We start from the raw sequence: 17,331 nt of genomic DNA on the forward strand, positions 1-17,331 counted from the left end.
ACTGTTAGTTTCATATGGGGCTTTTTGATAAAGATCCAAAAAAAGGACCAGAGAATTTCTGCCTCCTTTATCAGAATCAGTGTCTTGAAGTGGTTCCACATACCTGCCTTCCCACCAAGCTCCCTTTCCTTGAATTTGTGCGTCAGAAACTCTGAACTGGTCCGGATTCTATTGCGCGGCGGCGCGGCGCTGTGACGTCAAGCGATTCCCATTCGGGATCTCAGCGGCCAAACCCAACGGCTGCACGGAGGGCTAAGACCTCATCAACATGGCTGCTGGAAGGGGCTGGCAGGAAGAAGGTGTGGCCACAGAGGGGTCACTTCCGCTTCCGCTGGCGCAAGCGTTGTCATTTCTTCTGCCACCGTGACTAAGATGGAAGCGCTTTTGGAGTCGCGGTCCAGACTTTGGGCCGGGGGTCCGGCCCCAGGGCAGTTTTACCGCATCCCGTTCACTCCTGGTACCTCGGTGGATCCGGCATCCGCGCCCTACGGGAGTCCGATGGCGCGCACTCAGTAAGCTCTTGGCAGGGGGCGGGACGGCGGGGCCTGGTGCGTCCGGCCGGCGCTTAGGGAACCGGGGAAGGCGAGGCGGGGGCAGCAGGGGAAGCGAACCGCGAGGAGCGCGGGGCGGAGAGTCCCGGGTAAGGAAGGGAAACCTGGAAAGTCAGAAGCGGAACCCACTGCGCGGAAGAGGGCTCAGGCTCTTCTCCGTTCCTCCCCCTCGCCTGACCTCCCTCTCTCTGTGCAGGAACCCCATGGTGACCGGGACCTCGGTCCTCGGCGTTAAGTTTGAGGGTGGAGTGGTGATTGCAGCAGACATGCTGGGCTCCTACGGGTCCTTGGCTCGTTTCCGCAACATCTCTCGCATTATGCGAGTCAACGACAGCACCATGCTGGGTGCTTCCGGAGACTATGCTGATTTCCAATATTTGAAGCAAGTTCTCGGCCAGATGGTGTAAGTCATCCGGAGAATAGGGAGTGGATCCCACGTGGAGAGAGGAGTTCACAGTTTTGTTTTTAAAAATCACCATTGAAGTTCTAGAGTGGAGGAGTTTGAGGCTGCAGCAGAGGACAGGAAAATTGTTGGGCGTGGAAGAGGAGAGTGTTTGCAACACATAGTTGTCAGCATTAGGGGGTGTAAGGTGTGGAAGATTGTGGTAACTTTTTTTTTTTTTTAATATTTTTTATTTATTTCTAGGAGAGAGAGAGAGAGACAGCATGAGCAGGGAAGGGTCAGAGAGAGAGGGAGACACAGACTCTGAAATAGGCTCCAGGCTCTGAGCTGGCAGTCAGCACAGAGCGCGACGCGGGGCTCGAACCCACGAACCGCGAGATCATGACCTAAGCGAAAGTCGGACGCTTAACCGACTAAGCCACCCAGGCGCCCCTGTGGTAACTTTTTTTGTGGGGTGGATGGAATTCCCAATTTCCACTCTACCCCTTTTCTCACAACCAATTCCTTTAAAGGATTGACGAGGAGCTCCTGGGAGATGGACACAGCTACAGTCCCAGAGCTATTCATTCATGGCTGACCCGGGCCATGTACAGCCGCCGCTCCAAAATGAACCCCCTGTGGAACACCATGGTCATCGGAGGCTATGCTGATGGAGAGAGGTTGATTTGAATACAGATAACTTATTTCCCCAACCACCCAACTACTAGTGTCTGTGTAGTGTCTTAACTCTCCCCCCTGAGGGAATGCCACTTCTCAGACCGTGTGGCCCCATCCTTCAGCCAAGGTACCTAAGAAAACCTAAGATGACATGAGTTCTTTGACCTGTTGTGTCCTGTTAGCTTCCTCGGTTATGTGGACATGCTCGGTGTAGCTTACGAAGCCCCTTCGCTGGCTACTGGTTATGGTGCATACTTGGCTCAGGTACGTAGAGGGGAGGGGAGGGGGGCTTGTGGTTGTCTGCTTGTCCTTCCTTTCAAACCCCAACATGGACTAGGTTAGGTTCCCTACTGCTGGGCACATGGTCTGTAGTCTGGAGGCGGTGTGCGTTGCACTTACATCCCAGTGACAAAATGGTAGTAGGTCAGAGATTCGGTAGAGGTGTGCAGAGGAATGCCCTAGAATTTACCCTTCAAGCAGGTCTTAGCACAAGGAAAGCAGAATTCATTCCGGTGAGGCATTAGGTGGGATGTCACCTTTTTAACTCATCGATGCTGCTTTTCACACTGCGAATTTGAGCAGGCCAGTGTTCAGCCTCTGGCATCTCCCATGTTTTCCCCATTTCCCTAGCCTCTGCTGCGAGAAGTTCTGGAGAAGCAGCCAGTGCTGAGCCAGACCGAGGCCCGAGAGCTGGTGGAACGCTGCATGCGAGTGCTGTACTATCGAGATGCCCGTTCCTATAACCGGGTGAGGAGTGATGTGAATAACAAAGATGGCGGGACCCTAACCGGCAGGTTCTCAGTAGTTGTAATACGTGGGTCTTTGCTTTTGAAGATTAGATTGCTGAGTTTCCTATTTCCAGATTAGGGGAAGACCCTCTACGTGACCTTTGCGCAGGTCCCAGGAACAACTTTGTGTGGGGGTGGGCGTTTTATTGAGAGCTCTGCTTTCTTTCAGTTTCAAATCGCCACAGTCACCGAAAAAGGTGTTGAAATAGAGGGGCCACTGTCTGCAGAGACCAACTGGGAGATTGCTCACATGATCAGGTGATTGAAATTAAACTTGCAGAAGGAAAAATTAGTGGTAGAACAGTTGGGAGTCTCCTTGGGTTGCACTAAGCTGGGGTTTTCTGGAGGTATCCAGAAAAACTCTTTGGGTGGAGAGGGGTTTGGTTGGAGGAGAGTTGCTTTTAGGAATTAATTCCTCCCCCAATGGCTTCACAATTTTATTATGTTCTCTTCCTTTTTAGTGGCTTTGAATGAAATACAGATGCATTTTCCAAACTGAAAGTTGTGCCCTTCTGCTCACTTTGAACTTGGCTGGCTCAATGGTTAACTTTTCTATTGTAAAATAAATAAATCCTTTGAAATGCTTGCTGAGTGGTTTTATTATCTGACTGGGTCACACCAAGAGTGGAAGCACATACCCTCTGCATTCCTGGTCAGAGGACCCTTGCGCTCTTGGTTCTTAATGGCAGATACAGGATTCTCAGCAGGATAGTATGGGAAATCACCCACGGTCTTCGTTTGGGCCTGTCTAGAAACAGCTTTGTGTAGAATCCAGGCTCAGTTTTTATGGGATAACATAGTGCTTCACATTTTTCATTTATACCCATGTGCCAGATTCTTAACAAATTTTCTGGTTTAATGTTAGCTGCAAATGTGATTTTAATTACAAACAGTTTGCAAGATAGAAATACAGTATCTGGTAAAGCTGCTCTGTGTAAGGTGACTCCCAGGAAGGACCTGACAGCATCAGTCCCTCACCAATGCTGCTGCCTCACCCTTAGTAGAGGAAATACTAAGTAACTTCAGCATTTAACTTAAATGTTTATTGTCCAGATCTACGATCAGAAAACCTCTTAAAGGTATTGTGTTCAGGGATGTCTGGGTGGCTCAGTCATTTAAGCATCCCACTTTCGGCTCAGGTCACAATCAGAGGGTTTGAGTTTGAGCCCCTGTTCAGGTGAGCACCACTTCTCTCTCCCCCTCCATCCCTTGTGCCCTCTCAGAAAAAAAAAAAAAAAAAAAGGTGTTCATTTAAAAGTTTAGGGGTGCCTAGGTAGCTCAGTTAAGCATCTGACTCGATTTCAGTTCAGGTCATGGTCTAAGGGTTTGTGAGTTCAAGCCCCACATTGGGCTCTGCGCTGACCGTAGAGCCTGCTTGGGATAGGGATTCTCCCTGTCTCTGCTCCTCCCTTACTGGGTCACTTTTGAGTCAAATCATTTGGGGCATTAAGCCAAATTCTAGTCCCAAAATGGTGTTAAACCAGAATTTGGACATTAAAATAATTTTTTTCTAACATTATTGACAGACAGAGCTTGAGCGGGGAAGGGGCAGAGAGAGAGGCAGACACAGAATCCGAAGCAGGCTCCAGGCTCTGAGCTGTCAGCACAAAGCCTGATACGGGGCTCGAACTCACAAACCGCAAGATCATGACCTGAGCCAAAGTCGGATGCTTAACTGACTGAGCCACCCAGGTGCCCCAACATTTATTTTGAGAGAAAGCGTGAGCGGGGGAGGGGCAGAGAGGAAGGGAGTCACGGGATCTGAAGTAGGCTCTAGGCTCTGAGCTGTCAGCATAGAACTTGATATGGGGCTTAAACCCTCAAACCGCAAGATCATGACCTCAGCCAAAGACACGTAACTGACTGAACCACCCAGGCGCCCCTAAACCTGAATTTTAAAAATGAACACCTTAGGTGATTCTGACGCACATCCTCTCTAAACTGCTTTGAGAACTAGTATAGGCAGCAAATTCAAACTATTCCAAAATTCAGTAAGAGCAGAGGGAGAAATCAAAGTATCTCTCCATTTTATCATCCATGTTACAACAAACTAGTGAAAGTAAAAGGAAACTGAGTTTCCTATTTCAGTCTTCCACGTATTAAGTCTCGACACAGAAAGTAGTCAATAAATACTTGTTTATTGATTAAACTGAATTATAAAAAAACAAAACAAAACAAAAAACTTCCTTCTACTACTAAGCCATGCGGGCGGAATCCACAAGGATAACTTCCTGGCCAAAACCCAGCTGACGCACTGTTGGTGTTAAGGACTTAAAAAAATTACCCATCCAGAAAGTCAAACAGTACGCAGAGGCCAGGGACCTCGCTCTGCTGAGGCAGGGCCTGCTGCGGAGACTACCAAAGAGGAGGGTTAGGTCACTGTAGACAGAGTTGACCAGAGTTCTTGAACTTTCTCAAAGGCAAAGGGATGACGTCGAGGTCCGTATTCTGTCAAAGTGGCATCAGACAAAAAGCTGGGAAGAGAAGCCCAAGAGAAGACGGATCGTCAGGTCATGTTTCCGATGCCCTGGGCTCTCGAAGCTGGCCAAGCTGCTTTCGGGTGGGGTCGCTCCAGTTCACTATATTATAGTGTGCTGGGGGGTAAAAAACCAAAAACTTGAGGTGAGGAGAAAGAGGTGGTAACAAATGTCACACCCGTACCACCTAGCCCGTCACATCTTGAGTGTGTCCCCGTCTGTGAAAGGCCTACTAAAACAGGGTTACCTAGGGGGGGAAAAAAACCCACATTGTTTATAAATCCATTTCCCCTCATTTTATTAAATGTTCCACTTATGTACACTTTAAAGACGAACCATTTACAAGCCTGTGCAGGCTGCCTCCTTGGCTCCCAGGAGGGACATGTTGCTGAAAGCCTTGGGACGGACAGAAGGTGTAGCTGTGGGAAAGCCGGACGTGGGGTTTTGTTCCTTTTCTCTGTATGTTACACAGTACATTTCAGTTTATAACCGTGAGTACATACAATTAAAAAAAATCCCTCATGCAAACTGTAGAAAAATTTTCTTTCCTCGAAGCTGGCAGTGAAAAATAAAGATTCATGTCTTTTTCTTTGTGCATACCCCTGCGTTTCTTCTTCAGGTCACCCTCTTCTCTAAGCATTAAGAGAAGCAAGGAAAGCCACAGGGTTAAAACAGAATTTCAACAAGTGGTTTGTCTTGTTTTATGAAGTTCGACATTTAACTCCTTGCACAATTAGCTCCTGGCTGTAGGACATGTGATCTCTTGAACAGGCGGGCTGTCCGCTGGACATGCTGAAGGCCCATTTGCGGGGAGTGGCTTCCACCCTAACACTGTGGGATCGCCTCAGTGCCTCCTGCGTGCTAACGACACATGTATGATCCTCTGTCCGGAGTGACGGGGTAAACATGGGAAAGGGGGCCAAGGATCCCAATGCAAAGAATATTGGTTCTGTCATGTTTTTTGTTGGAGGGAAGGTGGTGAGGAAAAACAAATCTAATTCGTCATTCTGGATGAGAGGTGGTTTCATGCATTTTTAAAGCCACAAGTTTCTATCTCAGAGTTGCTGTAGAAACCAACATCTCTGGAGAGGGAAGGAAAGAAAGGAGAAGGAAGAGAGAGTTCGGTGGGATTTTTTTTCCATTTTCATTTTTATATAAAAGTGTTAAGACCACAATGAAAAAAGTTGTTTTTATCCATATATATAATAAACCAGTTTGTGAGCTACATATTTGTGTCTCTCCCATCTTCAGAAATGTTCTCACATTGACAACGGTTGGATAGCATCATGCCCAAAGACACTGCCACACAGTAAAACAAACGAACAAAAAAACCCAGATGTACTATGATACAATTGAGGTAAAAGGGGAACAGAAATTTAACATTCGCCCACCAAGAATATTTTTTTCTTTTTCTTGATTTTGTCAGAAAAATACCAAACACAGTGATTTTAAGTTTAAAAAAAAAGAAGTCACAAAAACCGGTTTTTAGCAGAAGTGAACGACCAATGGGCCAGCTCCTTGGCTCAGACGGGATCACCACTGGTATTTCTAATAATCCACAAATCCACAGGGAAGAAGTCAACATGGGGGGGAGGGGAAGTGGTGGCATAAAATTAAAAAATATAAACCAAATACCCCACCTGGTATATCCCCTTTCCCTAAATCCCTCTACCCCCCCTCGCACTGTGCCACCCCCACTCCACAACCACTCTTGACCCCAGCACTCAAATCTCCATCAGATCTAGGTCAGCTTCTTCAAATCCATAAAAGGACTCGGTCTCGCTTTCACCCTCAAAGAGCTGGTGAAGGCTCTCGGGCTCAACTGTCTCTTCAGGAGACGATCTGGGTCGGGGAGTGGGAGTGGGGGGCTCCTCGGACCGGTCCCCGCTCAGCTGCAGCTGCTCCTCTAGGGAGGCAATGAGCTCCTCCTGCATGTCGGCGTTTCTAGTGGGGGAGTTAATGTTGCCATCGGGGCCAGGCAGGACACTGGCCACGAGGAAGGACCGCTGCACCAGCTCTGGACAGTTCCCAATGACGCCCAGCACCTCGGCCAGCCACACCAGCACCAGCTGAAGCAGGACATCGGAATCACACGCCGTATCCGCCATCTCCCGCGCCTGCTCCTTCCACTTTTTGTGTAGGAAGTTCTTGACAGTTCGTTTGATGCACACATCTAACGGCTGGATTTTGGAGCTGCAGCCCGCTGGGACGACCGCAGGCAAGGTGCTAGAGGCACTAAGCATAGCCAGAACCTCTTCCGACAAGTGGGTGCGATGACAGTCCATCACGAGCATGCCCTTGCTGCGCTGACAAGCAGTGTGCTTCTGCCACACCCGGGCTGACCACAGCTCCATGATCTCATCATCACTGTAGCCGCTCTCCTTCGCCTCTAGCAATATGGAGTCCGGCACGTTAGCAGGCGGATCCATCTGTCCTCGGTAGAAAACCAGGGTGGGGAGGACAGTGCCGTCCGCCAGAATGGCCAGCACCACATCGCACCAAGGTTCCCCCGTGCCCACTGTCTGCAGGGCGTTCTCCTTTCGGTCATCACTGCTTAGCACCTCTGTATCCAGGAACAAGGAAATCTCATCAATAGCCACGATCATGGACAAGGGCAAGTCCTGGTTGTGAATCTGCCGCTGCACGAATTCAATGAAGAGTCCTGCGTTCTCTGCCACGTCCTTAGGCAGGGTGTGGGCCACAGCTCGCCGCGCGTGGGGAGTCAGGTGGTGCCGGAGCATAAAACGCACAGCCCACTCGTAAGAGATCTTAAACCCTCCCTCCAGAGAACGTCCTATTTTGGTGGCCTTCTGGAACAAGGTCTCCTCATTCACGGGTAGCTGTTGCTCTCGCTGGGTCAGCACCCACTCAGCCAGCTTCTCTTCTGCTTCGAAGCTCAGATACTTGCCCTCCAGATTCTCCCCCTGGGAGGCCTGGAAGCGCCGAAGCCAGCGTCGGATCCGCCGCTGTGGGTTCCGGAAGTGCTCGGCGGCCTGTTCCGTGTTGCAGCACAGGGCAAACAGTACCACTCGCAGCTTCTTCACAGACAGCTGCTCCTTCCTGCCCGCCCCGCCGCCGCCACTGCCACCCCCGGCTGCCTGCTCGGGCTCCGGGATGACTGGGCTCCCTTCATCCTGGTCATCGACATTCAGACATTCAGCCCCCTCTGCGGCCAAGGGTGGGAGGGCTAAAGGCTGGGCTTGAGTTGGGGTTGGTGGTGGGGTCGCAGTTGAGGCTGGTGACGGGAGTGCTTGGGCCAAAGGAGCCGGAAGCTCTTCAGGCTCCGCTGGGGCGGCCCCCCCCGATTTCACAGTGGCAGTTTTATTAGAGGGGTAGGCAGGAGGAGGATATACATTCTTCAAGCTCCGGTCATGTCCTCGGTCACGAGTGTGGCCATGTCTAAGCGGTTAAGCAAAGAGAGGAAAAGAAAGCTCAGTTCAACTAGGAAATGAAACACTAATAGTAGTGTCGATAAAAAAGATGAATCAGGCTGAAAAATAGACACTAAACCATGAAGGGAGTTTCTGTTACCTGGAGTGAGATATCCAAGTGAGGCCTAGGGGAAACAGATAGTAAGAAAGAGTTAAACTCAACGAAGAAACAAGCCCTCTGGTCTTCTCTGAACTTCAGGCTGGAATGCTTCCAATTTGGTGATGTCTATCTAAACAGCGGGGGAGTTAGGCCCGGTGGGGGTGCTCCTGACTCACACAGTAGGACCTGTGTCCTTAGCTGCCTCTTTCTTGTCCCACTACCCCCTCTCTGCTACTCACCCCGCGGCAGGACGCTGCTCGACCTGTGAGAGGGGTTGGACACCAGATGCTTGGCCATGGCGTCGCCCACAGATGTAACAAAGGCACACGAGGTGCAAGCCAGCTTGATTCCACTGAGAAAGAGAACCAAGAGTGTACAAAACAAATATGATAGGGACACAAGGAATAAGTTCCAAGGCTTAATAAAGGGAATGTCCTTTCTCTACTCTCTCAAATTAATTCACATGCCCAAGCCCCCAAGACAATCGGATTAACATTAACAATTTGAAAATTTAAGAGTCCGTCAGGAAAAACTTCCCTTACCTCACAGAATTTTTAAACAAAGCCAAATACTTGGGGCTCTTGCGTGGAACATGATTGCTGAGAAAGACAAAGGAAAAGTGGCATGAGTTAGGGGGTTCTGCTCGCTAGAGATCACCAGTCTCTGACAATGCGCCAACAAGAGATGCCCCTTCAACCCGTCCTCACTTCAATCTAAGCCAGTTTTCCTATCATGTTAATATTCCCTGTAAGTATGCATAAGGGGGGGTGCTATTAACACACACTCTGGCCAAGTAAGTGGTCTGGGGGTGTGGGGGGGCCAGAGGCTGAATTCCCAACAAGCTCCCATCTACTGCTGCTTCCCCTTGGGCCACCCTCAGTAGCAAGGTCCTACAAAATTAGAGCTCCATTAAGCCATATGAAATGACTGCTTCAGATTATGCGTCTCCCCCTCTGTGCTTGTCTGTGTCTCTCAATAATAAACATTAAAAAAACAAAACAGGGGCTTCTGGGTGGCTCAGTCGGTTGAGCATCGGACTTTGGCTCAGGTCATGATCTCACAGTTCGTGGGTTCAAGCCCCACATCGGGCTCCGTACTGACAGCTAGCTCAGAGCCTAGAGCCTGTTTAGGGTTCTGTGTCTCCCTCTCTCTCTGACCCTCCCCTGCTCATGCTCTCTCTCTCTCTCTCTCTCTCTCTCAGAAATAAAACAGTAAAAAAAATTTTTTTAATAAAAAAATAAACAAAACAAAACAAAACAAGAGTTTGACTCTTATTCTGCTAGGAGAGATGGACAAACAGCTCTAAGAGTTGAAAGAAAGTAAAAGCACTTCTGGAGAATCTGAACTCCCCCCACAGGGTCATGGCTTGACTGTGACTTACTTGATCATGTGGTTGGCATAGGCTCGAGAACAGCAGGTGCTATAGCGACACAGAGAGCAGTGAACGTAAGTGGGGAAATGATTGGGGAAATCTGGGATCTCAAAGCTGCACTCCAGACAGGTCTGCCGGCCCATGACACTCCTGTCAAGAAACAAGGAAAATTCTTGTTATTGCCCCCAGGAGACTTCAAATTGTAGGGGCTTCAGACACGGATGCTGCTAAGACACCACTGGATTACACTGGCTATAGGAAGAGTCGTGCCCACCGGCCCCCGGCCTCCAGAAGGAGGCACTGACATTTTAGGAAGAATCGTGCCCACCAGGCCCCCGGCCCCCGGCCCCCAGAAGGAGGCACTGACATTTTCCTGACAGCTCTCTTCTGGATGCTGCGCCGGACTGGGGGATAAAGGAAGACAGGCAGAGGGTCTGTTGAGGAGGTCAGTGGTGCTGCCTCCTGCAAGGTGCTGGGAGGGGCATCATTGGAGGAAACAGGAACAGTTCGTGGCTGTCCTCGGGAAGCCCGGATTGTCACCTGGGAGCCAAGGGAAAGGACAATTAGCCAGTGCCCACGCTAACTCTCAGAGGAGCGACAATCTCTCCTTTTACATCCCCCTTGGGTCTGTAAAAGAAACGCTGACAAGCTCTTTACCTTGGTGCCTGGTTTCAAACCTTCTAGCTGCTTGGGTTTACGAAAGGTTTTATGGTGCTGAAGCTTGTGTTCGATTTTGTCCTTGGCAAAGAGAAACTGCAGCCGGCATTTGTTGCAGTGATACACATTCCTCTTCTGAAGGGAGAAAAAGAAAGAGAATCCCAATAAATTTTCTTCCCTGACAAGAAGGTAGATCAATGTTAACAATCATTCTTTCCCCCTCTTTCTGTGATTAACCAAAAGAGGAAGAAAGAAATACACAACCAAAACCTACCACTGAGAATCATCACCTCCCAAGGTCCCAAAAAAAGGCAGACTCACAGGCAGGGCGACTAGATGCTCCAACCATCCCTTCCCGACTTGGTTTAACAATGTGGGTTAGTGGCTAAAGCTTTCCTTGCCCCTACTTTGTCTTTACAATGTGGGCAGTGACACCTCCTTCTGGATATTCTTTCTTATGTTTTTAAACACAGTAAAAAAGTATATGACAAAAACAAAATCATACTCTTTATTCCGTACTCCTTCATGCTTTAAGTTCCAACCCTCCGCCCCTTTGCACAGAAACAACGTGTCACCCGTTTCCTGGGTACACGGACAGTCTATGCGCATAACCACACAACACACACGTACATCTGTAATCACCAGCTCCCGGTCTGTCCTTTCGTTTTAACACAAACGACAGTATTTTTCTATACCTTGCTGTCTTTCCTTTCAACACATCGACATATACAGACACGCCTCCTGTGAAACAAGTCTGAGGATTCAGACTGCCCACTGAAGTCCTTTAGAAACAGGACCTAGCTCTTCCCAGGACAGCAAGGCTCCACTTCCTGAGTACAAGGGACCATATCCAGGGTGCTCTTTGGACACACACGTGGCGGGGGATAACCAGCAGTCACCCCTGTGCAAGCGGGTGTGCGAGCCCAAGAGGGAGCTCACACGTGAGAGTGCGAGCACGTGTGTGCAGGCCAGGCAGGCACACCCCTCTGGCTCTCCATTCTGTACCTTATCTCTGTACCTTCCCTCTCAGCTTCTAGTGCTTCCTTTCTTGCAACATTCTCAACCAAGGCCACATCTATCCCACCTTAAAAACAAAACACAACAGCAACAGCAACAAACTCTCCCTTGCTACCTACCTCCGTCCCCTGCGTCTGCCACCCTCAGTCCTCCTCTTCTGAAACTTTTAAAAATAAGTTGTCTCCACTTCCTGACCTCTCCTCCATTCATCCTGCTCAAGTCTGAATTCCACTTTCCTAACCAACCGCAGGGCTCCTGACAACATTGCTAAGTTAAAGGTTGGCCTCTTAAGTTTCTGTGTTGCTTGACATCTTCCTGCAATATACTGATCACATCCTTTTCCTTCCCTCAGCTTCCGCAACACCTAGTCTCTTCTGGTTTTCCGTCTAGGAATATGGTCTTGGCTTTGTAGACAGAGTCTTCAGGGGTTCTAAGCCTTCATCTTAATCTCAATTGGAGGTGAAGGGGCATGGCAACCTCTACATGTAAAATCATTTGATTTATAGGGGCTCCTGGGTGGCTCAGTCGGTTAAGTGTCCAACTCTTGATTTCAGCTCAGGTCATGATCTCATGGTTCGTGAGACTGAGCCCCAAGTCGGGCTCTGTGCTGAGCCTAAGATTTGCTCTCTCTTCCTCTCTGCCCCTCTCCTACTTGTGCGCACACATGTGCGCTCTCTCAAAAAAAAAAAAAAAAAAAAAAAAAATCACTTGATTAAATAATAAGGACTCCTAAGCATTTTTTCCACAGCCCAGGCTTGTCTCCCAGGCTCCAGACCTCTATACCCAACTATCTGTTTAACAGACAACTCCAGCTGCTGTCCATAGGTACTGCTAACGCAGAATACCCAAACATGTAATCCCCCTCCCACTGTCAACCTGACTCTGCAGTGTTCCTATCTCAATAGTCTTGCCATTCATCCATTTTCCCCAAGACAGAATTTTACAAACTATTCCTAACTTGCTCCTCACTACCTTCAGTTAATCCATCTCTAAATCATAAATATCACTTACCTTCTCCAGATCTCTCACCTAAACTGAAAGAGCCTCTGGAGTGTCCCTCTGACTCTAGTCTTAATCTTCAATTCATTCTTCTAATGTAGCCAGTGTAACCATGGCTACAAGTACATCTGAATGTATCACTCAAGGACTTAAAAAAAAATCCCTTTAATGCCTCCCCAATTACTTATAAAATTCCTCATGGCTTTTAGAATTCTCCACCACCTGTTTCCTAACTTTCAACCTCCCCTTCAACCACACTGAACTTCCTTTAATTCTCTGAACCTCCGTCCTCTCACTCTGCGTGGAGGACACGGTTCTTCATCCCACTTCACGTGGCTCACGTTCCTCACCCTGTAGGTCTCGAATACTCTTCCTGCGGAAAGCCTCAGCAGGTACATGCTCCCAGAACAGGCGTATGCCATTCCACAGCCTATACTTGTCCTAACACAGCATCTCCATGCTCTACTGCTGTTCAACTGTCTCGTTTACCACAGAACGCCTGGCACCTAGCCCAGAGCATGGCATGTCATCGAAACCGGACAGATCTCTGCAAACACACGTGTAGTACCTTCTCTACCAAAATTCTCTGCCTAGCTCAGCCTGACCTCAGCATCCATAAAGTTAGCAAAATGAGAGTACGGGAACTGCTTGGTGCCTGGTACCTGGTGCCTCATGTAATGCTGTTGGAACGCATTGCCATTTTTGAAGACCTTCAGGCAATAAGGGCAGAGCAGATGCCGAGTGTCCTCATGGATCATCCGAAAATGGACATCTACCTCAGAGTAGAGTGAGGAGCGATACTGACACACCTATGTCACATAAGAGGGAAAATAAGCTAAGAGCAAAGTGAACAACTGAGGCCTTAAAAAAGCAGCAACAAAATAAGAGAAAAATTAAGTTTTCCTAAATGTACAGAAATCAAATTATGACTCTGAGTCTGAAGTGCAGGGCTGTTTGTGTAAGTTCAGTGGTGAACTAAGATAAAAATGGAGAAGGACAAGAAAGCCTGAGAACAATGCATATTGTGACAAGAAGTGAAGTTTTCTTTGTCCATCTCTAGAGGGGAGCTCAGGAGACAAGCTCCTGCAGAGTGTGTGTGTGTGTGTGTGTGTGTGTGTGTGTTGTGTGTTGTGTTGTGTTGTGTTGTGTTCCCTGACTGGGTTCCCTGGCTGGGAGCCTGCACATGTTCCGTTAATGGTTTTCTCTGGCAGGGAAAATCCTGAAACAGGCCCCTACGTTTACTTTATTTCTTCTGGATTTCCCCAGCCTCCCTAAAACTGCGAGTGTACAGGAAGTACTCAGCAGTGTTCATCAGCGGATTATCTGCATTTCGCCTGACAGCGAGGTGGCTATGGCTCCCTCGAGAAAGAGGCAATACCTGGCAGACATAAGGCATCTCCCCAGGCTTATGAGTATCCTTCATATGCTGGAGAAATAGTGGCTCACTCTCAAACGCCCACTCACAGATCTTGCACTTGGCTGTAAGAAGAAAAATAATCAATAAATCCACCTGAAAATAAGACCAAAGTCCCACTGACTCATAATCTTTATTTTCTCTGACTTCTCTATCTTCATTTTCAATAATCAGTAAGATCTTTAAGTCTCCTTTCTTTAAAATGGTTGTCTTAAGAGCTGTGTTGCTGACGACAATGCTTTATGTCTCTAGCTCAGACTTCTTACCAAAGTCCCGTTCTAAGTCTGTAACTGTCTACAAGGCATTTTTAATTGGATATTCTACCACCAACTCTAACCTAATTCAGCCTCCTCTTCCTGATTCCTGTCGGTTCCCTTCTCCCTTCTTTACCTCCTCCTGCACTCAGGCACTAGCTCTGAGTCTCAACACCTGTGTTCTGCCACCACTATTTCACAATGCATCTAAGAATGGTCATTTTGCTCTTTGCACAGACAAAAACTAGATAGAGGCCCACACGATCTCCTACTAATCAGCTAGCTTCCCCAAGATCTCATCTCTCTCTCTCTCTCCAATAAATACAGTGTCTATGCTTTACATACCACTGCCAAGTGAGTTCTTTTAGAATACTATACTACTTCATTCCTTGGCTCAATAGACAAGGACGATCTCCACAAACATTCACTAAACATCTACTAAATGAGTACAAGAATTTGTCCTCAAAAGATTGACAGTCATGAACAGAAGTTCTTGCCTTGTTATGAGTTGTTGAGATAGTTATTTGTTATTCTGTCAAGCTTATAAGGCTGTCATTGTAAATTTTTATCAAAAATATGAAAAAATTCAGAACTGCTAAGTATTTTGAATTAATCAGAAAAAATTATTTGTGTTTTTGTTTCCATCATTGGAATTATTTTCAAGATTTTGCAAATATGGAAATAGTAAATTTGAAGCTTTAATCATTTATTGGACAATGTCTAGCACCTGCTTGCCCAAAACAGTGAAATTGAAATAATTCTTTGAAGTAAACCAACAGAGAGGGGAGCTGGGCGGCTCAGTCGGTTGAGCATTGGACTCTTGATTCTGGCTCAGGTCATGATCCCAGGGTTGTGGGGTGGAGCCCCACATCGGGCTCTGGGCTCACTGTGCAACCTGCTTAAGATTCTCCCTCTCTCCCTCTCCCTCTCTGCTCTTCTCCCCAGCTTGCAACTCTCTCTCTCTCAAATGAATAAAAAATAAATTTAAAAAACTAGGTGTTCTTAGTCTGGGGTCCATGGACAAGGCCTCAAGGAACCTCAGTATCCCGATATATATTTAAAAAAAAATTTTTTTAATGTTTTATTTATTTCTGAGAGAGAGAGAGAGAGAGGCAGCGTGAGCAGGGGAGGGTCAGAGAGAGAGGGAGACACAGAATCTGAAACAAGCTCCAGGCTCTGAGCTGGCTGTCAGCACAGAGCCCGACGCGGGGCTCAAACCCACGAACCATGAGATCATAACCTGAGCCGAAGTCGGACACTTAACCGACTAAGACACCCAGGCGCCCCAGTATCCCGATATTTTTACAAGAGTATGTAAACAATCATTTTTCTAGAAGAGTGTTCACAACTTCATGTTTATCTCAAAGGTGTGTATGCCAACCCCTTTAGAAGCACTGCCTGAAGATTCGTTAGGGGCTACAAGGACACAAATAAGTACAAACTTCTGTCTACAAGAACGGTGGGAAGCTGGGAGTGCTATAAGCTGCATGTTGAAAGAATAGAGGTCTGCCAGCAGAGGGGCCAAGAGAAGAACAGGAACGAAGGCACAGACGTATGGAAGTACATGACAGGTTTGTGGCATGATGATATTTTTCTGTTTTCTCCCCTTGACCTCTTAATTCTAATTGCTTGTCCATTAGTTACTTTTCTTCTTTTCTAGAACACCTTTAACTTGGTGCTTTCCAACCTCTGTCATAAGCTTTCTTCACTGTGTTCTCCCGGGGCAATCTCATTCAACCTTGAAGTCTCTTCCCACAACCTATATTATCAGTCCTTTTGGTATGGCTGTCACACAACATCAATAACAACAACACTTATGAAGCAGTTTCTAACACCTAAACACCATGCTAAGATTTAATCTCATACCAAGAAAGCCAGTGAGAATGACACCTAAGCCGTCAGTGAATTTAAGAAGTCTCTAGTAACCATCCACATCTGTTCTATTTTCACACTGGAGCTGGTGTGGAAAAAGATTAGAGAGAGAATAACTGATTTTGTGAAGCGGCCATCCTAACACGGTCCCTTCCAGCACCACTGCGCTCCCGTCCTTAATACCTAGCACGATCTCTTACCCTGAGAAGATGGGAGCGAACTACTACAGCTTCTGCTTCCTGTGCTCCAAATTCTGAAATAAAGTGCAGATACCTTATATCTCTCTAAGGCTCAGCCAATCTCATCATTCCATGTATTTAAGACCTTATCAAGCAATTAGTTCCCTCTTTGTTGAGTCTTTTTACACACAGGACCCTCCCCTGACATCTGACCATGGTTAAGTCGCCTGAAGCATCCTTCCCTCAACTCTACCTTTTCCTCAGTCTAGTGCCCTTAAACAAGTGCGAAGAAAAACATAATGCTATTAATATTATACTGTTACTGTAAGGAAGTTGAATGATCCTTTGATGTTTTGGGGACAATTCAGAACATGAAAATGGACTATGTATTAGATGATATTAAGGATATATGGGGCGCCTGGGTGGCTCAGTCAGTTGAGCATCTGACTTGGGCTCATGTCATGATCTTGAGGTTCATGAGTTCAAGCCCCACAATGGGCTTTGTGCTGATAGCACGGAGCCTGCTTGGGATTCTCTGTCTCCCCTCTCTCTCTGTCTTTCCCCCTACACGTGCTCTCTCACAAAAATAAATACACACTAAAAAAAAAAAACAAAAACGATTTATGATGGCTTCTGTTAGGTCTTGACAAAGGCACTATGGCTGTATACAGAAATAGGTCTTTATTTTTTAGAGAGACATATTATAAAGGTTCTGAGAGTGAAATATCATTATGTGTATAATTTAATTTAGAAACACTTCAGAAGGGGTGCCTGGGTGGCTCAGTTGGTTAAGCATCCAAATATGGTTTTGGCTTGGTCATGATCTCACAGTTTGTGAGTTCAAGCCCCACACATTAGGTTCTGCTGATAGTGCAGAGCCTGTTTGGGATTCTCTCTCTCTTTGCCCCTCCCTCTAATTACATCAATCTTAAAAAAAAAAAAAATCAATAGAAACACTTCAGAAAACAAAAGGAAACATTTTTTTCAAAATTAAAAAGAAAGCAATGGGGGGGCGCCTGGGTGGCTTAGTCGGTTAAGCGTCCGACTTTCGCTCAGGTCATGATCTCGCGGTTCGTGGGTTCGAGCCCCGCGTCGGGCTCTGTGCTGACTGCCAGCTCAGAGCCTGGAGCCTGTTTCAGTCTGTGACTCCCTCTCTCTCT

General features: G+C 47.4%; 2 protein-coding genes across 6 annotated transcripts in view; one reads left to right on the forward strand and one right to left on the reverse strand.

The window, feature by feature from the left end:
• The first annotated feature begins 332 nt into the window (after positions 1 to 332).
• PSMB4 (proteasome 20S subunit beta 4) lies at positions 333 to 2,985 on the forward strand. Its single transcript, XM_039246356.1, has 7 exons — positions 333 to 512; positions 748 to 954; positions 1,467 to 1,613; positions 1,794 to 1,875; positions 2,242 to 2,358; positions 2,569 to 2,657; positions 2,861 to 2,985. Exons 1-7 carry the CDS (start codon positions 373 to 375, stop codon positions 2,871 to 2,873), a joined length of 795 nt encoding a protein of 264 aa, XP_039102287.1. The 5' UTR covers positions 333 to 372; the 3' UTR covers positions 2,874 to 2,985.
• Positions 2,986 to 4,554: 1,569 nt separating this feature from the next.
• The window catches only part of POGZ (pogo transposable element derived with ZNF domain), a 50,933-nt gene continuing 38,156 nt past the window's right edge, over positions 4,555 to 17,331 (reverse strand). For all 5 annotated transcript variants that reach the window (XM_039246288.1, XM_039246287.1, XM_039246286.1 and 2 more), the window contains 9 exons: positions 13,831 to 13,931; positions 13,115 to 13,261; positions 10,437 to 10,571; positions 10,147 to 10,319; positions 9,789 to 9,929; positions 8,950 to 9,006; positions 8,647 to 8,759; positions 8,408 to 8,432; positions 4,555 to 8,275 (listed from right to left, as the gene is read on the reverse strand). In XM_039246288.1, coding sequence (XP_039102219.1) covers positions 6,601 to 8,275; positions 8,408 to 8,432; positions 8,647 to 8,759; positions 8,950 to 9,006; positions 9,789 to 9,929; positions 10,147 to 10,319; positions 10,437 to 10,571; positions 13,115 to 13,261; positions 13,831 to 13,931 — 2,567 coding nt within the window. In that variant the 3' untranslated portion in view covers positions 4,555 to 6,600. The remainder of the gene's footprint in view (positions 8,276 to 8,407; positions 8,433 to 8,646; positions 8,760 to 8,949; positions 9,007 to 9,788; positions 9,930 to 10,146; positions 10,320 to 10,436; positions 10,572 to 13,114; positions 13,262 to 13,830; positions 13,932 to 17,331) is intronic.

The sequence above is a fragment of the Hyaena hyaena genome, unplaced genomic scaffold (assembly GCF_003009895.1).
Source record: "Hyaena hyaena isolate Hyena2069 unplaced genomic scaffold, ASM300989v1 scaffold_284, whole genome shotgun sequence".
In the NCBI taxonomy this organism is placed as follows: Eukaryota; Metazoa; Chordata; class Mammalia; order Carnivora; family Hyaenidae; genus Hyaena; species Hyaena hyaena.